At 44.7% G+C, this 25,112-nt stretch overlaps 1 protein-coding gene across 2 annotated transcripts in view; it reads right to left on the bottom strand.

Moving 5' to 3' along the window:
• The window catches only part of ATP6V0A4 (ATPase H+ transporting V0 subunit a4), a 29,091-nt gene extending 4,242 nt beyond the window's left edge, over positions 1 to 24,849 (bottom strand). Inside the window, exons 1-19 of one of the 2 annotated variants that reach the window (XM_027881159.1) lie at positions 24,557 to 24,849; positions 22,413 to 22,624; positions 21,823 to 21,901; positions 20,910 to 21,004; positions 19,779 to 19,904; positions 19,308 to 19,402; positions 18,138 to 18,264; positions 17,642 to 17,724; positions 13,069 to 13,162; positions 11,450 to 11,662; positions 10,889 to 11,039; positions 9,984 to 10,123; positions 9,517 to 9,674; positions 8,974 to 9,067; positions 7,839 to 7,957; positions 6,682 to 6,898; positions 4,944 to 5,051; positions 2,833 to 2,967; positions 1,769 to 1,886 (exon numbers count right to left, since the gene is read on the bottom strand). In XM_027881159.1, coding sequence (XP_027736960.1) covers positions 1,769 to 1,886; positions 2,833 to 2,967; positions 4,944 to 5,051; positions 6,682 to 6,898; positions 7,839 to 7,957; positions 8,974 to 9,067; positions 9,517 to 9,674; positions 9,984 to 10,123; positions 10,889 to 11,039; positions 11,450 to 11,662; positions 13,069 to 13,162; positions 17,642 to 17,724; positions 18,138 to 18,264; positions 19,308 to 19,402; positions 19,779 to 19,904; positions 20,910 to 21,004; positions 21,823 to 21,901; positions 22,413 to 22,529 — 2,269 coding nt within the window. In that variant the 5' untranslated portion in view covers positions 22,530 to 22,624; positions 24,557 to 24,849. Of the gene's footprint in view, positions 1 to 1,768; positions 1,887 to 2,832; positions 2,968 to 4,943; positions 5,052 to 6,681; positions 6,899 to 7,838; positions 7,958 to 8,973; positions 9,068 to 9,516; positions 9,675 to 9,983; positions 10,124 to 10,888; positions 11,040 to 11,449; positions 11,663 to 13,068; positions 13,163 to 17,641; positions 17,725 to 18,137; positions 18,265 to 19,307; positions 19,403 to 19,778; positions 19,905 to 20,909; positions 21,005 to 21,822; positions 21,902 to 22,412; positions 22,625 to 24,556 lie in introns of those variants that run through there. The other variant, XM_027881158.1, reaches the window with a different exon arrangement.
• Between the last annotated feature and the right edge of the window lie 263 nt (positions 24,850 to 25,112).

The raw sequence follows: 25,112 nt of genomic DNA, 5'->3' as shown, positions 1-25,112 counted from the left end.
AAAATATACATGACAGTGATCATACATGGCCACCCCACCTCTCCATGATCACCAGGGAAGGAAAGTGGATGCAGTTTGTTTTCCATTGCTCCTCTTCTCTGTGTTAGAAGCTGATGGTGCTGCTTTGGTTTGACTTTGCATCATAAGTCCATGGAAACACACTAGCAAGACTACTGTTAGCTTGTCATAATACACTCATCAGTTTAATTTACACTTCCTTGACGTGGCAGGTAGGCAGTATTGCAGCCTTCTAGGACTGCCTGCTGCTAAATCCCTGTGAACATGATCAATTGACATAGTCAATACATGTGTAGATTAGGATACAAGCTGCACTGACTGAAGCTAGCTAAGACTCACAGGAGACATGTAATTCCCATTTGTTCTCCAAACCGCTTCTCCTAGAGTATCATGGAGATTCTGTGGTGGGGGGGAAAAAAAAAAAAAAAAGACAATTGGCTGGTCCCACCCAAGGCAGGATGTATTAGCATTTAGGTTTCTTGCCATGCTCTTAAAGATTTTTTCTTTTCTGCACAGGTTTATATCAACATTCCCAGCACTGGTATATCTGACATGTACTCTCAGCTCAATAACATATTCCTAACTTAACTACCCCAGTCACCCAGGACAGAATCAGAACTGAGCAATTTTTCTCTTGTGATACAGGCAAAGCAAGGATTTAGCCCAGGTCTTCTACTTCTGGATGCTCCAGCCACCAGTTCAGCCTTATCCCTTCCAGCTGCTGCTCTCAGGAAAAAAAAAAAAATCTTGTCGATGTCATTTTGTAATGCTGCAAAGGAATATGGTGGTTCTTCAGGCAGAATACATAGGACTGCCCTTAGCTAAGCTCTTTAGTTGGTTTATTTTATTTTATTTAGATGTCTGTCTTCCATGTAAAGCTAATGTGTATTAGCTTCCACTCAGCTCCTACTAAGCTCATTTCTGTGCCAAGCAGTACAGCTTACCCCTGTCAACCCATGGCACACCACACCACAAGCCATCCCCTTTTTGTTTTCATTTTTTTGTGCGCTCAATTCTTTAGGGCAGCTGCAACTCCTAGCCAGAGGCAGTACAGCGATACTAATAAAAAACATTTCAGAAAAATTAAAGATGTTGAAAACCTGAAGTTCCAGCCCGAGGCAGTTTCTAGTATTTGAGCATTTGTTTTTATCATAAATCAAGGCAAAAGACATTGAAATGCTGTACATTTTTCATGGAATGTAAGGTTCCACTGAATATGGCTGGGAAAATCCCAGTGAAAACGACAGATTCCAGAAGCTCTTGAACCAGATCTTTTCTTTCCAGTTTGCTGAACAAAATCAAAATAACTGTTTCAAGTAATTCTGACATTTGTCTGCATACCCTGAGGCTACAGCAAGTGCCTCTTCAGAAAAGAAACTATGGCTCCCATACTGCCTTTACCTCCATGGACTGGACTACCCATCTGGACTGCACCACCCTCTGTGCCACACACAGTGAGGACTATTCCAGAGGGGTGGCTACAGAGCAGCGTGGGAAAGGAGCCTCTGCCAGTAAATGCAGTCAGGAGCTGACTCACACATAGCTGCCAGGGATCACCCCTAAAAACTGAGATGGCCACCGTGAAACCCTTGGATTGATCTAACCTGAAGTAAAACATCCTGAAACACAAACGCCCACAAGGAGAACTTGGATTTCGTGAAGAAATCTGCAGAAATACTCAAACAGCAGCAGAAGCAGTGATCAGCATGGATTTGCTGGTCAGGAAACTGACAGGTGGACAATCACTCACGTGCATGGGCCAAGCTCAGCGCCCAGAGCCGCAGGTAGGATGCTGTGTTGGAGATGCAGCCAAGGCAGTATTCAATGGTGTGGATAGCTTGGTGGACAAATATGTCTCCAAAATTGAACTGAAAGAACATAAAACCAAACACATTTTATTAGTTCCTAGTTCAGGACTTCTTGGCTAACAGCAACACTCCACCAAAGGCTCTTCATACTCCTTCCTTTTCCTTGCTATGTCCTGAGCAACGCAAAGATATTTCCCAGGTAAAGAGGCTGCTCTGGAAAGTGTCCATTCTGTATGATCTTTTCATACATTCTCCCTGGAGAAATACGATTCCAGTGAAAGCCAAATGCTAGGGAAACAGTTCACATTCCACTCCTACAATTTCAAATCTTTAAATGTCAATCCAATTGCTAACAATGTGATTTCTGATATAAGTCCTTAGGTAAAATAGTGGCTTTCAGACTATCTGCCTATGGGTATACAGATTTTGGGAGAAATCACTGAATAATTGTATCCAATAATAATGAATAAGCAAATCTGTGAAGATTCCCTGTGACTGGGAACAGCCAGCAATATCCACACTCAATACTGTTGATACTTCCAACTGCTACAAACACTTCTGTTACTTTTTCCTGGGTTGCTGCCTACTGCAGAAGCTCTTGACAGTAGCTGCCAAAGGAAGACTTTTCTCCCTCGTCAACAATGCTGGCTTCCAACTTTTAAAGTCTCCTTTGCAAAATAAAGGAAGGAAAACTCACTGACTCTTGGAAAAGGGTTGACCTTCTCTGGGTGCAATGTGAAAGTGAAACAACCATCCTTGAGGAAACAAGAGCTTGAGGTTTGTATGAACACCTGCCACCACCAGGCAAAAACAAAGGGAGAATTTAGGAGAATTAATTCAATGAAAATTCAACCCTTTTTCTGTTTGGAAACACAAAGTCTTACAACAGTGTGTGTTGATATCTTGTTAAAAAGAAGGGCTGGCAACTCTGAAAAAGTCCTCTGCTTGACTTTATGTCTTCTACTGTTGTGTCTGTCTCAGTAATATTACGCCCAAATTTTCTTACCTCTTCCTCATCACCCTCATGTCCTTCATGGCCACCACTGTGGTCTCCTTGGGAAGCTTTCTTGGCGTGGTTGGTCTCTGAGACATCTACCTCATTTTCACCTCCAGAGTTTCCTGAGATGGCTTGAGAACGGATCTTTCAGAAAGAAAATGTAATAAATTTTTTGTGTCATGCTACAGGCTGGTATCAAAATTAAGAAGTCCATGGCACAGAACTCCCTCAATAAACTCATGATGGATAACACATGAAGGATTACATCATCAACATGAAGACAATTAAAAAATAGTCATCATAGGCTACAGAAACTGAATATTCCCATGGAATGGCTAATAATACCAAAATATTTTCCATCCTAGAGCATTTTCCAGTGATTCCAACTATTCTGTAACTAGTTTCTAGTCTCACAATGTACCCTTTGACCTCACTATAGGAAAAACCACCCCTTCTGGCAATTGAGAAAATTGAGGCACATTAAAGCTGATGATCTCAATCAGATTGGTGCAAATCAAAGGAATTAACATCAAGTGAAAGAGCAACAAAGCCAGAAAGGATCATGTGACTTGCTGAAGGCCACATATTTACCGGGATACAGACAAATACAATTCAAAGCTCCTGTTTCACTTTAAATTGACAAAAACCTCATGGCAACCCATCTTCTCCCTGTAATTATTCTTTACAGAGATTTCCTAGAATGAACAACCTGAAGGCCTGAACAACCCGATCTGAGTCTCACTCCAGAAACGACAGAACAGCATAAGAATAGCCCTACATCATGTCACAGCCCTCTTATGCAGCATAACCAAATATGGGCCTCATGGCTTCTCTCAGGTTCTGTCACTCTTTACAGCTTCCAGGAGGTTTCATGGGAAGGGTCTCATGACAACATATTGTTTCCTATTGCAGCGGTAACCACTGTCACACCCGCTTTGTCTTTGCTTTACCTGAATGTCAGCGTAGAAAACAGACTTTGTTGCAAACATATAAATCTGAGGGAATGTAAGATGTGATCAGACAGCTAACATATGAAAATTAGGAATGGAAATACCAGGGCACAATAGGAGGTGGGGAAAACCTGTCAGATGTTGCTAGCATAAAGGCAGGAGATGGAGTCAGCCATGCCAAGCTTCCATCCAAATCCCGGAAGAATGACAAAATAAGAAATTACAGCACAGAGGCAGGGCTGCAAAGGTCTCCCAGGGACCTGGCTTTCAGTTATAGGTCAGAAGTGATTGGGTTGGAAAAGGTCAAGCAGCACAACCAGCATCTCTTTCTTCAAATGGAAACATCTGTGTCCTATAAAAGGTACTCCAGGCACTAACTCTGACTATAAAGAGAAGTAAATCTTGACAGACAAGTGAAGTCCTATTAGTGTAATAAAGGAGAGAATTAATGAACAACTAGGAAACTGCAGCTGCCAGAGTTATGTGCTGCAGAGCTGGGCAGACCACAGAGCCCAGGGGAAGGAGGGCTCTGTTAATGTGAAGGCAATCACTTAGGGAAGAAAGCACTGCTAGAAAGCGGGCAACAGCTTTTAAATCAAGCTTCTTTAAGCAGTGCTATCTCCCCTATGCTATCAGAGATGCTCTGTTTCTACAGAACAGCTAACTGGTGTTTAGTGGTGATTGTGGACTGACAACTGAGGACTTTGCCCTGTCTTGGCTTTACCAGAATCTCAATCTTTCCAAACCTTCTCTGGTTTTGGATATGACATGTGGAAGACCTTGATGTCAGCTTAACAAATAGGGTATGGCCTTGTGACCAAAGCTCCTGCTTCTAGGGATATGTTTCCTTCTCCGTTATTTAAAAGCTGACTGGACGCAATCCTGAGTAACAAGCTCTAGGGGACCCTGTTTAAGCAGGGACTTAGATGGACTAGATGACCTCCAGTGATCCCTTCCACACTTAACCATTCTGTGATTCTAGTTTAGATGGCTCAAACATGTCCATACACATGGCCTTGGTGTATGTGGCTTTGAACTCAACAGGGAAAGTCTGAGAGAGAAGTCTGAGAGAAGAGCAGAATTAGATCACTGCAAACAAATTTTGGGGGCTATCTCCTCATCTTTGCCTCCACTGTACTGAATCACCCTTGACTGATCCACGTCCCTTACCATGCGCTGTGCTTTCTGGTGGTTGGCTCGGAGGATGAAAGGTTTGATTAGGAGCATCCAGGGAACAGCAATCAGAGCAAATATCACCAAGAAACTCTGCACTTCTTTCTAAAAGACAAAACAACAACAAGAGCAAAAAGTTACTTTACTTCCTTTAGCCAACTGCATTTATGGTTAGAAAGATGATTCTGTAAAATGGTATTTTTTTTTTTTTATACACCAGATACATACTCCTTCCTTGCTCATTTGTGTATCCTCTGCTTGTAAGGACATGAAAATGAATGTATACTGCTTAAGTCTCCAGAAAGCGCTTGCAGATACAGATGGTAGGAGATTTGGAGGTGAAAGGCTTTCATTCTGGAAAGGGTTAATTTACCAAAACCCATTGTTGCTGACTTGAACCTGGTTGTCCAGTGTCCCAAGGAAATGTCCTAACTGTTGTGGTAGCCAGTCAGTCTGCCTTGCTTTGATCAGTGTGGCAATGCTGCAGTAAGAGCCAAGTCATTCAAGTCTTGCCCTGGATTTGCTCTAGGTTTGCAATTCCAGAAGGGAATTGAATTCCCATAGCTTAGGCTTGGTAACGCATTGTCCCGACAATATAAGGTGTTCTTACAGTGCAGTATGGCACCCTTACTGCTGTCCTAACATAACCACTTGTACTTTAGGAAACAAAATGACACCAAAACAAACAAAGAAACCCCTTAACTACAACTTCTGCATTTTCTTAAAGCTGGCTCACATCTTAAATCACCTCATGATTTTTCTCATACAGTATTGCATTCAGACTACCCAGGTGGATGGCACAGACTGTTATTGGTGGGGCAGGGGGATAGGAATCTGAGAAAAAAAAAATGCCCCCTTGGGAAGGCTTTGGGTTGCTACAAAGCAAAATGTTACCCCAAGACTTTTTGAAGGCTGGAAAAACTGTTTTCCCAAACTCCTCCTGAAGCCTTAACGCAGTTACTTGGAGTTGATCAGGATTCTCTGCTAACTCTGATGCACTAGAGCAGCCCTAAAACTGAGCTCACACTGAAGTGCCAGAGTGTGCAACTGTATAGAAGCAGGTGCACACATGCGGCTGGATGCTGCATTTGTTTGCATATTCTTCATTGATGTTGCTGATATAAAATCAATGAAGCAACAAAAAACAATTCCATGTTTTGACCAAATAAATAGAGGCAACTTTGAAAGAAGTTTTGTCTTAGAGGAGATTTTTTGGCTGGTATTTTTGCCTTTTTTTTTTTTTTTATTTTAAATGAAATCCCCAAAGGAGTTATTTCTGACAAGAAGCTGCCATAAAATCCTCTAGGTGCTTCAATTTTTTTACATGAAATTGTAAAATATTTGAGTTTTCCAAAGAAAAAATAAGAAATTATGAAGGAAAATAGATGTCTCTAGCATCATGACCAGAGTTCAGGAGAACACATCTGCAATACCCAGCTTTGCATCTGAAATCACCTTTCTTTCCTTTTTTCACCAAAAGTATCTTCAATTGCATCATTATTCTTGCAAGGATGGCACTAAGAATGAGGTTTTCTCTGCATCACTGCTTGATAGCTTCTCTGTCCTACCTGTCTGCAAGGCCAACACAAATACCAGAAGAATAAACTTCACTTCTGTGACAGGCACTTGTGATTGAGCTTCTGAGCCTGTCCTCCGTATCCTCATGCCCACTGTCCACAACACCCACTGCAAATACAAACCCAGCTACTGTGGATACAAGCTGCTTGATCCATACCTGATGCAGATACAGTGGAGCGTTTGAAGTGTCACTATAATTGAACAGAAACATATTGATGAAATGGATGAGGATGCTTGGTGCACTCTGGGATGAGTGGACATCAAAATGACACCATTTGAAAATAATCATGAAGACCAGGTAGCCAAAAAGAGAGATAATAAAAATCATCTCTGGAATGAACTGAAGGATAATGTTTATATATTTCCTGAAGTATCTGGAAAGAATAAGGAGAGATAACTACAATTAATACACTAGGTGTTAATATAAGTTTGCACCCAAGTATGGCAGTACTGTACATTACTTAGTCTTTGGAAAACAACCTAATAAATACACAACTGTCACTAGCCAAGAAAGACATCTGTAATTACAGGCTATATCACTGAAAGCTATTGCTTAAATACAAAATCTTTGTTGTACTGATTATCTTCAGATTTTTATACTTAACCTACCAGTATCTCAGCACCTCAAAAGATTACTACATTGAAAGAGAAGCCAATTTTCAAAAAATGGCTAGTTTACAAAATTAGCATTATACTCTGAGGAAGGTCAGAACCAGATGTAGTATCAGTCATGGAGGGGCAGTCCCCTCTGTCATCTGCAAACACTTCTGTCCTTGAAGGTCACGACCTCATTTCAGCTTTGGAGAGTCTCTCAAAGACAGTAGTGTCAGCCCTTCCAATCTATCACCATATCTTCTTTTTTTTTTGCAAAATATAGAGGCAGAGATGTAGACACACAGACCGGCAGATCCTGACCAAAGGCCCACTAAGCCAGGTGAAACTCACACACATACTTGGCAAGATTTCATTGTGCTTTGGTTTAGACCAAAAGAGCTTGTCTTTTGAGAGAAAGATTATCCACAGTGGGAGGTGCTGTGTATTTTTAATTTAATGTATTTCAGTATTTCTACAGAATCAAGAATATAAGAAAGTTTAAAAGAAAGTTTATACCCCACATTTATCCAAGAAAATATCTGCAATGTAATGGCTGTCCTTTGGACTTAGCACTGCGTACCAACCATAGTGTGAGTCAGTCAGTGCATGGGGCAGTTCAAGTCATCAGTCACAGATATGAGGCTTCCTTTGAGTGAAGGGCACTAGTTTAGTGATGAGGACCTGTGTGCTGCAGCAACAGGCTTGGTGAAACAAACTTACATGTGGTTGAAGAGGCTGAGTATCACCCCAAAAATCATGTGCACAATCCCTATGACAACTGACATCTTCATTTTGTAGGAGTTCAGGAAAGTCAGCTTGTTTGATGCAACATTCCAGATCTTCAGGGAAAGGAGGAGAGAAAGAGAGAGAACAAGATTTTCAGTAACAGAGTTGTGGAAGTTGTTGCTTTGACACCATCAATTTACTCCTACCACTTATAGTAAGAAGATAATGAGCAACGGAATTCTAATTGTTCCTCATAATACTTTTCACTCTGTCAAGCTTCTCATCTAAAACTTATAAAGTACGTTTAACAGAGGAATTAACAGGAATTTAAAAGTATTTGTAACTTTGCTTCAGCCCTCCAGAAACCAGTGCAGAGTCTGGTAGCAGAACTTCTCCTATGTCATTCCTTGTCTTTAGGCTGAGTCATCTTCTTTAGCAAAGGTGGAAAGGGATGAGAAAACCCCTTTGGCTTCAGATTTGTGCTGAACACAGGCTGGATAATATAGATGTTTTTGTTATTGTTGAGCAGGGCTTACACAGAGTCAAGGCCTTTTCTGTTCTTTTCTGTGCTGGTGTGGAAGTTAGAGGTGCTTGCGAGGCTGGGAGGAGATGCAGCTGGGACAGGTCACTTAAATTGACCAAAGAGATATTCCTTACCATGTGACATCATGGTCAGGACATAAAGCTGAGGCTAAGAAGGAGGAGGGGGAGGTACGTTTGGAGTGATGATGTTTGTCTTCCCAAGAAACTGTTATGCCTGATGGGGGCCCTGCTTTCCTGGGGATGGCTGAACAGCTCCCTGCCCATGGGAAGCAGTGAATTAATTCCTTGTTTTGCTTTGCATGGCTTTTGTTTCCCCTGTTAAACTGTCTTCATCTCAACCCACAAGTTTCCAGGCTTTTAGCCATCTGATTCTCTCCCCAGTCTCACCAGTGGGGCAGTGGGCAAGAGGCTGCGTGGGGCTTGGCTGCTGGCTGGGGTTAAACCACTACAACTGTGTAAAGAACAGACAGGGAGCAAGAACTGAAAAGCACAGCTTCAGCAGAGAGTGCAGGGAGCTACTGATGTACCTGATATGCAGAAACAGGATTGAAATACAAATTATCTTAGAGCAATTTAATTTAATTACCGGATCTATTCCAAATGGATATGGATTTCCAGAGTAGACTCCTGGGATTGCTGGATCCAACTGCAGCACCGGATTCTCTAGAAGCACATCCTTACTACAAGAGAATGGGAAATGACCTTTGCAGCTTAGTTTCTCCATCTAAGCCTACAGTATACTATGTGAGGTGTGCTGAGGACTACCACATGATATCTGTATCCAACCTCTCTATGACCTGTTACCCTTCACTTGTGTGCCTGTGTGCGTGTAAATGGGCCTCACACAACGACAGTCTCCATCACACTGATAATTCTCTATGCATCAATCCTGGACACCTGCAGATTTTAATGCACATCAGTGCCTGAACAAACAGGCATGTTCCCAGGGACTCTCCATTTCCATTTCAATAGTGAATTCATCTGTGTGTGCCAGACAAAACCTCTGATTCATTCATGACTGCATCCACAGCAGGGAGTTCTTCCCTTCCCCACACAGGCAGTCTTTCTTTCCAAGCCTACGTGCTCCATTTGGTGTGCTTTCACTTCTTTCCTGCATTTAGCCACTTACTTCCAAGTGTTATTTTTAAACATGGGGATGATATGCCAGGAAGAACCAAAGAAGTTGAATGATTTGGAGAAGCAGTCGTTGTAGATGAAGCCGGTGTACATGGAGAATATGCCCATGAGCAGGATCAAGTAGCGCCCGCTGAAAAAGGTATTCCAGATCTGCAGGGGGAGAAGGCAGTGCCAGTGACCAGAGCACCCACAGGTCCACCAGACGGTGGCCCTCAGCCAACAGGAGGCATGATTCTACTGATCTGTGTACATACAATTACTCAGGGGAAACTTTGCGTCCCTTAGGCCCATCCAGGTCTCTGTGTCTAAGTAGTCATAATTACTTGACAAATTTCTACCTCACGAGTGTCTTCAAAGAATCTTCACTCAGCCTTTGGGAGGCTGGATGTCCCATTTATCAGATGGGGCTCATGAGCCTTTTCCTATGCATAAAGGGTGTATCAGCTCCCTGGTACTCACCTCATTAGTGCTTTTCTGGGCCAGAAGGCTCTTCTCATTAATGACCATCCAGAGTGCAAAGCCCAGCATGACAGCACCATGGCCACAATCCCCAAACATCACCGCAAACAAGAAGGGGAAAGTAATGATAGTGTATGGAGCTGCAGGAAGCAAAGGATGAAAAGCTCAGCTCCTTCTAAAAAAAAAAAAAGGCCTCAGCAGAGAACCTGTCTACCCCATCAGGTCATTCCTTACAGCTGCTGCTCTTAAAGGCCTCCCTGATCCCTCTCCTACTCACTAGGCAGTTGGATCTAGTGCAGAACTAGATTTACCATCAGAAAGATTGTCCAGCTGTATGATGTGTATCTTGCAGTTTTATCCTTTGTTTCTTGTCTCACCATAATAAGCACTATGTGTAGAAAATTGCATTCGGTTTTGCAACCAGAATAACGTACTTGAAGTTTACTACCATGTTTTTCAATCTGCTCAGCCTCAACAATCTGAGTTAATCTGACCCTTTTCCATGGGTCCCAATTTCTAGGTGTCTCTTAATTTGCAATGGTCTCTCTGAGATTCTCTACCAATGGTTTCACTCTTTTGTCAGGTCCTTTAGGCCCTTTTTACCTCAACACAGTGAGCTCAACTTACATTTGTCTTATGAGCTTCATTCTTTTCCTCAGAGCTACTACCTCACTATTTTTTCCCCATCTCTTATTCATATAGTTCATTATTCACATCACAAGAATGGGAAGAAGACCAAAAGCCAAATTCTTTGCTTGAGAAAATACATGCCTATGCACCAAAGAGTTCCAATATGGTTCAGATTTCTTAATCAGCAAAGAGTACACACTTTAGGATGGTGACAGAGCTCAAAGGCTAAACTTTGGCTCATGCAATCCAGGTGCAGGTAGCTGAATGTTTCTCACCCGGGTTCATCTCCCTGTAGTTGCCCACACCATACGCATCCACAATGTTCTGAAATCCAGCTGTGAACTTGTTGGTCCTGTTGAAGGTGGGTGGTGCCATCCTGGTGTGTATGGCAGTAAGGATAGGGGCAATCGTAGAGCCACTGCGCTCCTGCAAATCCAGTGACAAGGGCAGACACAATCAGAGTGGCTAGGAGAGAAAAATCAGCCCCACAATACCACAATATGTGTCCAAACACACACAGGCAGCAATGTGAAAGCTGGGCTCAGGAGATTTATATCTCAACCCTTTCTCTAATATCCACATTTTTGTATTTTTTGTGCTGTTGATTTGTTCAGGGAAAGACGCCAGTACTGCTGGCTCATGGACCAGTCACAAACCTGCTACAATTTAATGCTGACCTTAAACTCCCTGAGTCCAAGCGATCATACAACCATCTCAACTTAAAACAGAGAAGGGAGCCCCACATTATAGTAATAGACAGGTCTGAACATATGCTCAGCATATGAACAATGCAGTTTGTGTGAGAGCTTCAAGGACCCAAAATGTTGGTCTCTTACCATTCCTTGATGGAGAGCTCTTTTTATCCGGTCAGCATCAGCCACTGGGAACCAGATCTCTGCAATGACACACTGCTGGGTGACGTCGATGTTACAGCAATTCAGGATGTGGTAGATAGCCTTGATTTTCTTCACTTTGATCCCCCAGGACCACAAGTTGGCTGCTGCCTCATACAGCAGTCGTTGGCGGTGGGACTCAGTTTGTGTTATGACCTGTAAGCGCAGCATAGGCAGCACTCGAGATAGAGAAGCATATGGGACATGATCTATTCTGCATTTAATTGGAGAAGGCAGGTGGAAGAGAGTTGCAGAAAGGGAATGATTTGTATGAATGAGTGGGGTCTCCTGTAGGGCAGTGTGTGCAGGTCTGGACACAGGAGCACTCAACACCAGGTGCACAATGCTGCTCCCTAAGGGCTCTCCCTGGATGGTCCCAAGTCACTATAAGCATAGAGGAGACCACTGGGAGTTACTGAGCTGTGGAACTGGCTTCTTACCCAGTTGCTTATAGACTTGCCACATCTCACTACACACTCCCAACCTGACATCTCCTGTAGGCAGTCTGTGCCACGAACTTGGGGCGTAATCACATCAGTGTGCTAGAGCTGCAATGGCCCTGGAACCTCCATGCATCGTGTGGCCACCGCAGCGCTGCTGCGTAAGTGAACGAAGGAGATGATGTGTTAGGAAAATAACCTGTGTGGTCTGCAGGTGCTGAAAAAGTCTGGCTACCCGTGACGCTGAGGAGTGACAACAGTCCAGTTGGGAAGCAGACCTGCGTGCAGGCTTGGCAGTCACAGACATCCACAGGGTGGGTGACAGCAGGATGCCAACTGCCAGATGGACCACGTCAGGCAAATAGGGTGCTCATTCCTTCCTGCCTTCAGGACCCACTGACTGTCATGTGTCACAACACACAGGCAGGACTCTCCAAAAGGTGTGAAGTCCTGATACAGCCTACAAATATATGAGCTCCTGAGCACCCACAGCAACTGAACTTGCAGTTTTCAGCCCCACAATAAGTGTTAGAGACTTGTACTTCTATAAGAGCAGTCTTGGGTTTCCACTGCTACTGTGATAAGCACCTCAAGGTTTTCTCGGTATAGAAAATCTAATTTAAATATGAAAAACTGTAGAGTCCCCTCTGAGCCTTGTACTACAGTTGTGACTTAACAACTTTGCAAGCTGCTGAGGGCAAACCATGCTTTAAGAGCTAGACTAACCCCTCTTGAACAATGTGCAATTTAGTTACAATAGCTGTTGCTTGCTGATGATCTTATATTCCAACCTTTAGCCCCATACCATAATGTCTAAATCTTTGGCCTTTGCATGACAAAGAGCAAGAAGTAGTTTTTGAGCCCCTCATGTGGAATGCTTTCCCCCAGCAGGTCCTGGAGGTTGTAAATGGGCAGAGCAGAGCATGAGCACTGGCCTCTGCAACTGGCAGGGGCACCACTCCTGGACTGGTGATTGCATTCCCAGCCCCTGGCCAGCTCTGCACAGCCAGCTCCCAAAACAAGCCTGGGGTCTGGCCATGGCCAAAGGGTTTCGGACAGGACAAGTACCTGGGCAGGTCCCACTTGCAGGGTTCAATCCTCAGTGAAGCTGCTGCCACTTACTGTGTTTAAATCCTCGATCCTTGTGTTGACTCCATCAAGCATTTCTCGGCGCTCGGTGGCAGACTCTGGACAGGGATAGACTGTGGCACGAAATCTAGCCTCAGTAAGAGAGAAGTGAGAAACACCATTTATTTGACTGAATTTTCTTCCTCTGTACTCTTCTCATCTCAAAGGCAGGGAAACTGCGCTTCATTCCTGACCCAGTAGTATACTCTTCTTACATACTACGCAGATGTGTCTGGTCTCGCAGGGAAGCCCAAAAGGTACACTTATCACTTCACGAGAATAAAAATCCCTTCACCTGCTCTAGCTGAAAAAACCTCCCTGTCTCAGGTGACACATGGTAGCTGATATCATACAGCGGTCAGCACCAATATGTAGGCAACTCCCTTATGCCCACAAGGTGCTTCAACTGCAAAGAGTCTCAACGAAAACCCACCCTGGCAAAGGCAGCCCTGCTAACACGGTAGCCAACAGATGTCCCTCTTGCACTGAGGCTGGAAAAATACCATGTCCCTGTCTCTGCACTTCCCTCTCACAGGCACTGGGAGAAGGCATCAGCTGAGCTACTGCCGCACTGCAAGCAAGCGCCCTTTGTGCCGGCAGGCTAAGTAATTAATTAACCCTGTAAAACAAACAAACAAACAAGGAAACAAACAAACAAAAAATACTATTTCCAGGATAAAACAGAAGGAGGATGGCTGGCTCTTGGCTTCCAGTCCACCTGTTTGACTAGACAGCTTGGGAACAAGGGAAGGATGTGGGTAAAGGTTTTTAAACACCTGAGAGTGGTATCTGTCAGCTTAGATGTGCCAGGCTAGTATAAATGCTTTTATAAGCTTCCCCCCAAGGTTCTATTTGGGACATTCAGGGGGTTTGTTTAGTGTGGTGTTACAAGGACTAATGTGGGATTCTAATATGTGAGTGCACCTCCACGCAGGTGTTTGTACACTGCTTCATCTATAGTATGCAACATGACCTTCTCTAGTACAGCTGCGAATCATCCTGGTGTAGAGGTGCTTGCACTAGTACAGCACACTGCAGTGTCATACAGCCACTGTATGATGCCAGTACAGCCAACTAGAAATTGGTTGCATGTCTCTCTGAAAAGTGTACAGCTACCTCTCCTGCCTGCAAAACAAGTCCCAGAGGACAATTCCTGCATGACAGCAGGCACAAGGAGCTCCCCCTAGGATCTTGCAGATCACAAGGTGCGCTGCTGCAAGGCTCTGCACCTGCAAGCCTTAACTGAGCTGAGATGCTGCAGTAACTAAAACAGCACAAATCCCTCCTTTTTTCCCTACTCGATTTGTTCAGTGATATCTAGTGCTTGTGCCACCCCTGCCACTTTAATATTACCCAGCAGATCTGCAGAAAGAGATCCCTCCTCTTTACAGAGCTGGGATCTTCTGCCCACCTAAGGCAACGTGTTTCCACCATCCTGTCATGGAGCTACGCTGAGTTAGGGTTGCTGAAGGGCTGCCTTTCTGCACATGAGCTGAATTAAAAGAGATGTAACAGGGTCATAGGGTTCTATCCCTGCTTGAGAGACAAAAATGTGCAGGCTCTGTGTACAGATAAGCGTCATATTCTGGCTTTGTCTGAGCACAGGATATTTCACCACCTGCTCTCCAAAATCAGTTCCAGCACACATACAAGTGAGGACAGTTGCAAATTGAACAAAACATGCTGCAGTTTCCTAGAGATCAGCCCAGAGCTGTGTGTAATGACAGCACGTGCTCTTCAGCTAAACTTCCCTTTCCAGAATTGAATTTCTCCTCACTCAACACCTGGTATTCGTTTCCAAAGGTTATTCACCTCACCTAATTATTTCCATCTCCTTATTCTTCCCAGCTCTTAGTTCATCTTTAATAAGGATTTTTAATCAAACTTGAAAGCTTATTCCTCCATGCTGTACAGTTCCCCTGTTCCCAATAACGTTATTGCAGCAGTGCTGCTTTGATCTTTTAACAGCCATTTTGCATACTGAGTATCAGCTTTGCCCTAATGGCACAGACATCTCTGAAAGCTCCAGGAGAATTCAGCAGGGAATCCTTACATTGATAAACCCAGTTTAGTATTCACATTAGCACTGAGGCAGCCGCAAGAAAAGGAGGAAAAGAAAAATTCTTACGTTTTCCTCCTCCCTGCTCCCTCTACATCTTTCACTAATAAATTTGTGCACGGACTTAATACTCATGAAATTGGCAGACTAATGTTACCAATTAGAGTCAAGCAGGGACTACAAGCGTAACCTGAGGCACACAGCTCTGCAAACAAATCTTAGCCTGCCTTGCAGGAAACTGGCTCAGACCAGTCCCATGATTTTTGCAGGATATTTACTTGTCATGAATGATGACTTAGTGCTAAGCAGAAATGTCCTGCTGGGGCTGGAACGACACTGCCATCTGCATTACGTATAGTTAACCCTGCCTTAAAGAGGGACAAGATCAAAACGTCTTGGCCTGGGTACCAGGAACAGATGATGGCCCACAGAGCACAAAAGGATTAATACGTTTAGAAACCTGCCACTCAGCAAAACATCTTTATATGTATGCATATCAGCAGGCAAAAAACTTGAAAGGAAGAAGGGACATAAAGGATGATTTCAAGTGTAGCCTAATTATTTGGCAACAAATAAAACCCAGTGCAGCAGGACTGCAAAGGGGATCCTGTGAATTCATCTTTGGTAGGTATGTTTTCCTTCAGTTAAAAGAGCCCAAGACAAACCAGTCTAAGTTCCTTTCTGTAAACCTATTGCCACATCCACAACACTAGTTCCCAGAAAATGATCATGTCACGACTCCCCTGCAGGGATATGCTCACATTTCCAGCACTGCCTGGCCTCTTGCTCCCAACTGCACTCCACTGCAGAAGGTTGTGCCTATGGTCTGGATCATTTTGGGGTCAATCGATAATGAAAATGCTGACATGCTTGTTCCTTTACTTCCACCCCAGAAAAAAAGTCTTGGGCTTTTGGCTGCAGGGAATTTAAAATGCTGCGGAAGGGGGGGGGGGGGGGGAGGAATAATCAAAAATGAAGTACCTGCAGCACTCTGTAGGGTTGTTCAGCTGAGAGAAGAGAAGGCTCTGGGGAGACTTTATAACAGCCTTCCAGTACATAAAGAGGGGCGCAGGAAAGCTGCAGAGGGACTTTTTACAAGGGTATGTAGTGATAGGACAAGGGGGAGTGGCTTTAAACTGAAATAGGGTAGGCTTAGGCTGGATATTAGGAAGAAATTCTTTACTATGAGGTTGGTGAGGCACTTGAACAGGTTGCCCAGAGAAGTTTTGGATGCCCCATCCCAGGAAGTATTCAAGGCCAGGCTGGATGGGGCTTTGAGCAACCTGGTCTACTGGAAAGTGGCAGGGTAGTTGGAACTAGATGATCTTTAAGGTCCCTTTCAACTCAAACTATTCTATGATACGCAGGAAATTGTAATCCAGAAAGAGAATGAGGGTCGCTGAAAGCTCAAAGACCACTGGCAGGAGCAGACTGGTCCTGCACAGTGGCTATGGCAGAACTCCCTCCATATCTGAGGTTCAGGATCAGAAATCAGTGACTGAGAGCTGGTAGTCTTCCCTCAGCTGTCCATGACTGCTTTATAGACAGATGCCCACCACAGGAGGGCTGAATTGCACTCAGGGTGGGCATTGCCCTCTGCTGCCTGTAGATGGTATCTTGGAGGGCCCCATTTCTAGTGCAGGAATTACTAATAGTCCCCAGGGTTCTGTCACTTCACAGGACTGCAGTCTATCATCCCAACTGGATGAAAGATCTACCTGTTTTTATTCTGATTAAAGGCAGAATTTAAGGAAAGACCTGCACTGAGTGCAGATGTCAGGGAAGAGCAATTGCTCACCCTGTCTCTGTGACCTTCTGCAGCCTGCAGGCTGGCCCCTCCTGGCCAAGGGGCCATACCTGAAATGGGTTTGGTGACAGCAGACAGATCCTCTCATCAAATCTGATTTACACTGCAACAAAGCCCATCGGTCATCAGTTTTATGAAAGAGTAACAAAATATTCAACCTGAATTATCTTTTCAAGATGCTTAACAGGGTGGAAACAAGTCAAGTTGTATGAAGCTTTCATTTCTCTCCTAGGCTCCTTCTCTGATTACACAGATATTGCTCAAAGGCCTTGGGAAAGGGTTGACTAAACTACAGCATCATCTTTTTATGAAGAAATGCAGGAAGGCTTGAGAGCAAGTCAGGGATTACTATGTTTCCAGACCCCAAGTTAGGGCCCCCGATTTTCAGGGGAAGAGTGCTGAATATTTCTTAAACAATAGCCCCCTTTTAGATGTTCCAAATTAAAAACCTAGCAACTGAAGCTCCCAAGAGCTGTAAATCATTTTGTAAAATTTAGGATCTTGATTTCCAAGTGCCAGGGTGATGAATATCTTTCATGATTAGGGGCAGAAGAGCTGAGAAGCAGAAGGGAGGTTCTGGTGTCAGAGCTGACAGCTGGGCAGCTGGAGATCTAGTCTCTAGTTCCAAATTCAGCCAGCCCGGGCTGCCAGGTAAACACCTCCTTAGGAGTCATTGCGGCCTGCCCACAAGCCTGCCTTACCCGTCACAAATTTTCTTGATTTTTTGTTTAAGTTGCTCTCCTTGATAAAAGATAATGAACACGTTCTTCTTCATCTCTTCTCTCTGCAACAAATTCAAGCAGAATTTAATACACCTGGAGTCCTGTGCAGAAAAGTTGATGGGTTTTTTTTTGGCAGCCTCTCTACCGGGTTGTTCTTTTCCCCCAGCTCCAGGTGAGGACAGCCACAGTCCATCCCCACAGTGGTCCCCATAACACAGTCACCCTGCTAGGCCCCACATGCATCTTAACCGGGCAGGAACAAGAAACCACCTCAATAGCGGCAAAAGGGGAAAGCAATGTCAGAGAAACTTCTCCCATCCTCAAACTTTCCCACTTTTATTCTACAGGCTTCCTTCAGATACCCAGCTCTGATAAGGCAGCTGGTGCTGCAGCATGGCCAAGGCATCAGTTTGGTTTCTGCAGGTCACAGCCATGGACACAGGGCAGCCTAAAGTAAAACCTGGTTGGTACCTACTGTCACAGGGTCCTCCATAGGGGTGTCCATTTCAGTGTATCTCAGGTAGATGTTTCCCCTGCAGGCTCGCCACAGTAAACGCTCAAAGGGGATCATCCTTTCTCTCCGTATTACCCCAGCTGTGAATCTGAGCAGAGTTAAAAGATAAATAAATTACAAGCCCATCCTAGGCCTTTTAGGACCTTGGTAATGCACACAATTTTACAATCTCATGTTTTCTAGCCCATGACAGCCAGGGTTCTGCTGCTGCTGTAGGTACTTTTAGGAAAAACTTCCTTCCTCAAGACTGGCTTTTATCTCAACCTACTGATTTTATCCTATTGTTCTTACCTTAAAAAAAAGGGCTTTCCTAGATCAACAGGTAAAGGAAAAGAGACAGTTCTGGCTAGAAATGGAAGAATGGATAGATGCTCATAGTCACATGAACAGAGAGTACCTGAATGGCAGAGGCAGGAGAGAAATTCTGAAGTGGTGCTTTATCTTTACTCTCTCCTGTTTTCCTTTTCCTAGAAAGTATTAGACTACACCTCTGAAGTGCAGCATGACATGATGGTATACACCCACCAGGGCCAACCCTCTGCAGGCATAATCTCTGCTCATAATGGAGTTGAACAGGACTTCAGAACTACCAGCATAAGCAGCTAAAAACACCAGCCTGGAAGACTAGCAGTGAGTTTTACCACACCTGTCGGATGCAGATGTGAGGGAAAGCTGTTTGAGTCTATGCTGTCCACCAAACTGCCATCAGCAATACACACACTGGTGTTTCCACTCCCCTAACTCTCAGAGCAACTTTGTATTGCTGGCAAAGCCCAGTGCAATCCCATGGCCTTTTGCTGTGCTTAGACACCCACTCCTGGGGTATCCAGATGTTTGAGCCCAAAAGTCACAGATGAGATCCTGTAAGACAACAATTTTCAGTCAATACCTACTAAGGGGTCACTAGAACTGGTGGCCTGGAAGTACCATTTGTCCCACTAACCCATAGCCTGACTGAAGTTTCAGTGATAATTTCTGAGGGCAGTCACACTTTCAACTTCATGAAACAGCTACACTGAGGAGGCTGCTGAGCAACCTCTGCTAAGAAGCTGAAGGAAACTGTGCCAGTGGCACAGCAACGCAGCACAGGTGGGAAGTCTGGCTGAGCTGTGGGCCATCACCAATACACACCCCAGCTTGGCAGCTGCAGCAGCAGGAGTGCTTCTCAGCTCCAGCAGTCCAGATGTGTCCTCACTGAAGAAATCATCCGGCAGATTGGTTTCTGCCTGGAAAACATTAGTTTTAAAAAACACTATTCAGTATTGCCAGTTTGAAAACTATATTCACATTTTTCTCCTGACATTTTTTCCCCTAAAGGTATCTTTCCGCAGAGAATTAGACCAAAGGAAAAACAATAAAAGTAAATTATATCTTAGCAACCAAAAAGCATAAATGCCATTTTCAAAGAGATCTGGGAGCCAAGTTCTTAAACCCCATTGACTTACAGAACAATGCAGGCTCCAAAGTGACTGAGGTGCTTTTGCAAACGTATCTTACTGGCTTTTGATTGAAAATTAATAACAGCAACATACATCAAATGAAAGTGTCAGTACTTTTAGGAACCTTCCACATCTCTGCTGGAAAAACAAAGAGGCCTCTCACCTCAAAGAAGTCCTGGGTTTTCTTCAGCAGATGTTTGAGCTCTGTCAGTTCAAGGAAGTTCTGCTTCAGTGTTTGCTGGTTCTGGTTGGCTTCCAGAAGCTCGGCTTCTAGTTTTTCCAGCACTGTCTGTTTAGGGTCCAAGCACATTCAGGAAAACTCTGAAGCAGACCAATGTCCCTTTATCAAGCTGATATCAAATAGCAAACAAAATATTTTTTTCCAGGGGAGAGTGCAGAAATATTCAGTGAGCACTTTGATAAACCCTTTTTGTAGGAAGATATTCATCAAGGCTAATACATTAGACTTCCACTGCCAACATTCCCTACTGGTGTGTTGTCCCCTTCTGACATTGGAGTTCTGATGCATCTGACCCAAGCACAGGCAAGTAAGTGTGTGTGTCATTAAAGTGCCTCAGCCTGTCTTGGTATCTCTGTGGTTCCTCACAGGACATCTCAGACCCCAGGCTGACTGGATGTCAATCTACAGGCCAAAAGTTAGGGGAGGGTGTGGGCAAAAGAACACAGTAGGAAACCATCTTGCTTGTGAAGCTGAAGCTCTTGGTAAACATGATTTTTCTTCCTAGTCACCCAGCTGCGCAGCATTTTTAAATTACCCTGTCAGTAAACCTAAATTCCAGCTGGGCTAGAATAAAGCATCCCTTGCACATCCAAATGCAAGGCGCAGATATTTGTGTCAGGCCCCAGCATTACTATATTCCCACCATACCAGATTACCATATTCCCACCAGGAGAGACAGCCCTGGGTTTTTTATTCTGTGAAGCTGGTTCTAACATCAGCTCTGCTGGTAAAATACCCAAACCGTTCTTATTCTTTCCTACAGGATGATGGGGGCATTCTGTGAGAGTGATACTTTTCCATTAATATGTGGGACAAGAGGGTTGTTTCACAGGGAATGGAGAAAAGAGTGGGTTCCTTTAGGAACATGGCAGTAGGACCAGCCTTAACCTAACAGCTGAGACAGCAGCTTGGGGAAAACCTCCACAGGCAGGGAGAGCTGTGCCAGCCTCAGATACCAGATCCTTCCTTGCAAGGCAGGGCTCTACTGAGCACATCACACAGACATCCCTGTGCACCACCCCTTCTCTCCTTGTCCCACTGCAAATTCTGTACCTCCATATCAATCATCTCCCGAGGCAGGGGGGTCTCTGGGTACTTTTCTCGTTTGACTATCTCAACGCTGTCTTCCATCTCATTTTCTAGAAAACCTGCAAGGAAAGGACGCAGAAGTCTCAATACAGAGCCATCCCTCCTACATCATCCTGGTCACCAGCTTGTTGCTCAGCCAGGACCGAGGTGCCCCACGGAGGTGTGACAAGAGGCAGTGATGTACATCACTGCAGTGCATACACACAGCCAGCAAGTAATTACACCCAGCAGCCTCCTTTAACAGTGAAGAGGTTGTTTCTTCTGAAGTCGTGGTGCCCACTCCCACCTGGACAGCCCTCAGCCCTGACACTAGTAGCATGGCCCCCTCTATTTGGGGCAGTGAGTAAGGCACACAGAAAGCTCAGGTTTCTCTCCTTTGCTCCAACAATGACAAGTGGTGTCACCATGGCTACAGTGGGCACCAGCGCTGTGGTGGGGAGGGTGCAGAGCTGCCAGGACACATATCCACTGGACAACAGGCATCATGAGCTCTCCTGCTGGGGTTTTAAGGACTTCTCCCCAGGCCAAAGCCCTTGGCCGCAAGAAGTGTGTGTGCCAACAGCTGGTGCAGTGGTGTAAGAACAAGGTTATTTGGATTAGCATCCTGCCCAGCCCCAAATTTATCTTGTGATTTTATAAAAGCTAATTAACCTCCTTTCAGTTCAGTTAACCACTTTCAAAACAGGGGCAATAATTTATTGCCCATATGGGGTGAAGTGATAATTAGCTGACGCAGGGAAAACATTTCCAGGGGCTCAGATGAAAACATCACCATTTTGCCACTAATTCTGCTCCCCAGTGCGAGAGCACTTAAAGAAATAAATCCCACACCACCAGTTGGCAGGAAGCCGACTGCATTTGACAAGCATTTACTTACGCAGGATCCTCTCCAAGGATTCGCACCTTCTCACTTCATTCACAAACTTTCTCTGGAAGCTGTTGACATTCACATTCAGCTAAAAACAGGAGGGAAAATAAGCCTGGGGCTGAAGGCTGCACACTGCTGCGCTCATTTTTGACATCAGCAGAGAATGAATGCCTTTGGTGCAGATGGCAAACACCACTGCATCTGAGAGGCTCCTAGTGGCAGGGTGACACCATGGGCTTCCTGAAGTCCAGGGCCATGGTGGCCTTACACTAGGTTCATTGCCACACAACCTTGCTGTGACAGCAGGAGTCACAGAGGGACTCTCATCAAGAGAGCCCCTGTTTTCTGGTGATGGAAGGAATTGTTCTACGGTTGTGCAGAGGGCATGCAGAGCACTGGATGGAGGGGGAAGGACTTGAGGATGGGGTGGTTCTCAGCATGATGGTTGCTTTTCAGATCAGCCTTGGGGAAGTCCCACTCGCAACATGGACTTTTTGACCACCCCCCAGATGCACCTCTCCCAAGTGCTTCGAGGGAAGGACAAGCACACCACAGAGCACATCTTGCACAGCTCAACATGCCATCCAGGCACTACTCACATCTCTGAACTGGACCAGACCCAGCTCCCCAAGCTCAGCCACACAGCAGTAGGCAGCCTCCACCTGAAGGAAGAGCTGCATCAGGCTCATCTCCTCACTCCGGAAGACCGAGGCCATTTTGGCTGCTCTCCTCTGACCTGGATGTCCGTGGGAGTCCTTGTGGCAGCAGCACAGTGTTCCTTGCCCAGGGAGGTGCCAGAAGGTGCCAGGCACTGCAGGAACATTGAAATCACTGAGTCAAAGTGCTGGGAGATAACCTAGTGCTGTCCATCATGTCCTTCTAAAGGGTTTCTTCACCTCCTAAGAGCCTCCTTGAACCCACATGAAGCTTCATCCCACCAGAGCAGTGATAGGTGCTAAAGTATGTGTGTACCACAGGGAAAGAGGGGAGTCACCAGTCCTATGGTGACCTATTCAGGTCACCATAGTCCTATTCAGTCACCCTATGAGAGGTGATGAGCAAATACCCACCCTGTCCTCTGCTGGACTTAAGATCCTTCAGACCACTGCACTCAGGTGCTTTAGTTGGGTTTTGGATGCTGAGCTTGTAAAGGACTCAATTCTCTTCGCCTTAAACACAAAGACAAAAAAAAATTTTAAAAATCACTAATTTCACCTTGCAATTAGACAAGTGAAAGAGGTCTGACTGGTTTTTATCACTTTCACTGGTAGTGTGAACACAGCATTGCAAACACGGCTGGAGCACGTTATATGGGCGTGAGAAGAGCAGACTATTTTATTTAAATTAAAACAACCTTTGAGATTTCAAAATCATTTTCACCCCATAAAAGACTGTTTTCAAAATAAGATACATGAAATAACATGTATTAACAAAAGTTCCTCTCATCTCTATGCTTGAGTAACCTGAACATACAAACTGCCTTTGGTTGTTCTCACACAAAATTAACTGATTAGCATGCACAAACACAGTAATTATCCTTTCTCAGAGAAAAACATGCAAGTAGATACACTTCTTGCATGCATCTAATTTTGTAGCAAGTCTACATTTTATAAATAGAAAACAAAATCCCTTTACAACCTCACTTCTATTTGTTCACAGAGATGGGAAGTCAATTGTATTTAACCCCTTCTCTCTCCATAAACCTTGTCTTTCAGCCTTTAAAAAAAACCAAACCTGTGGATTCTATGAATTGTCTTTATAGTATATGACAGATTTATCTTAAATACGAAAGAAAAATTTTGCAAGATATTAAAGGCTTGTTTAATAGCAGCACCATAGTCACAAGTTTGTATTTACTCAATTGTCCTGTGAGTTTTCCTTGTCTTACTCTCTGTACCCATTCACTCAAAGATTTAAGATGTTGAAAATACAATAGATGACAACTGGTAGCTTGATGAAAGAAAATATCATGTGCCAGCTCCAGTAAGTTGAGTGAGGATATAAATTTTAAACTGTTTGGACATTTTTCAGCAAACTGTATTTTTCACAGGAAAAAGAGACAAAAGCTACAAGAGTCTCCCACTACTCATGCAATTAAGTAAATGTGATTTTCAAAATGTTTAAAAGATCATCAGAAATATCCTGTCCTAATTTCTCGAGACTGAAAAATGTGAAGAAACAATAATTTAAAGCAGTTTGTATTTCTAAACCTGTGGTTAGCTTCCATTAAAAAAATGTTACACTCTTAGAATTAAAAGAACAAAACTGAAATGGGTTATTTAGAAATATCTTAGTTAAAATGCTTCCAACCATCAAAACCCAGGGTTCTAATTTTCCTTGGTAATCAGTCAATGAAAACCCCAAAAGCTTACTTTCATCTTGATTTGGAATGAGGGGAGGAGGTGGGAAGGAAAAAGAGAAACCTCTTTCCAGCCAGGAAACCCTTCCGAGGAAGGCAGAGTGTTCGCCCCTCATCCACTCCTACAGATGCAAGAGACTTGCCCCAAAGTACTTGCTGCCGGCCATGCCTCTACCAACGCCACCTCCCGCCCGCCGCCAGCCCCCATTCCCAAGTTTTGGCTTTGGCAGAAGACCAGTTAATTGAGAAATCACCCACATTCCCCCAGCCGCTGTTTCCCAGCAGTATCGCACCGCATTAAAACGCATTAAAAGGCACTGGTGGACGGGCAGGGTAGATGCCAGGGCTGTAAGCTGCTTTGGAGGAGATATAACTGGGGTTTACCTTTCAGCCACCACGCTCCTTTCTGTCAGCCCCTCTGCCCAGGGTAGGGGCAAGCTGTCCCCTGGGTTTGCCGGGTGTCCGTCAGGCGATGACAGCGGGGCTGTGCTCCGGCATCGCTGCGGGCACCGCGGGCGGCGAGCGGAGCGCCCTGTCCCGTCTCGCACAGGGCAGGGCAAACCTTTTCTTTTAAGGTCAAAACTGGTCTGGACCAGAGGAGGGAAACCCTTTCTATCCCTAAACAACCCCTGGGTGGACTGTACCCAGCGCTGTCTGGCTCGGTCACAACCTCTGTGTCAGGTGTGTGGTAAGTGCGAGGTTTGTTGCGGCTCGTCGAGACCAACAGCAGATGGGGCAATGCCGGCTCACACCGCCCCGGCCGCCCCAAAACGGGCGAGAACCTTTGAAAGCTGCTTCGTGCGGAGCGCCATAAACCCGCAAGCGCTCATTTGCAAGCTCTGGATGGAGAATCAGTCGTCAGGCAGGTGGAAAACTTCTGCGCTGTTTCTCGTTAGTTTTTCCCCGCTGTAGGCAGTCTGAGAAAGGGCAGGGGAACAAT

Source organism: Empidonax traillii, unplaced genomic scaffold, assembly GCF_003031625.1.
Source record: "Empidonax traillii isolate 1590-97213 ecotype Southwest subspecies unplaced genomic scaffold, ASM303162v1 scaffold84:size2688230, whole genome shotgun sequence".
Lineage (NCBI taxonomy): Eukaryota > Metazoa > Chordata > Aves > Passeriformes > Tyrannidae > Empidonax > Empidonax traillii.
This window is presented reverse-complemented; position numbering and strand designations above follow the sequence as displayed.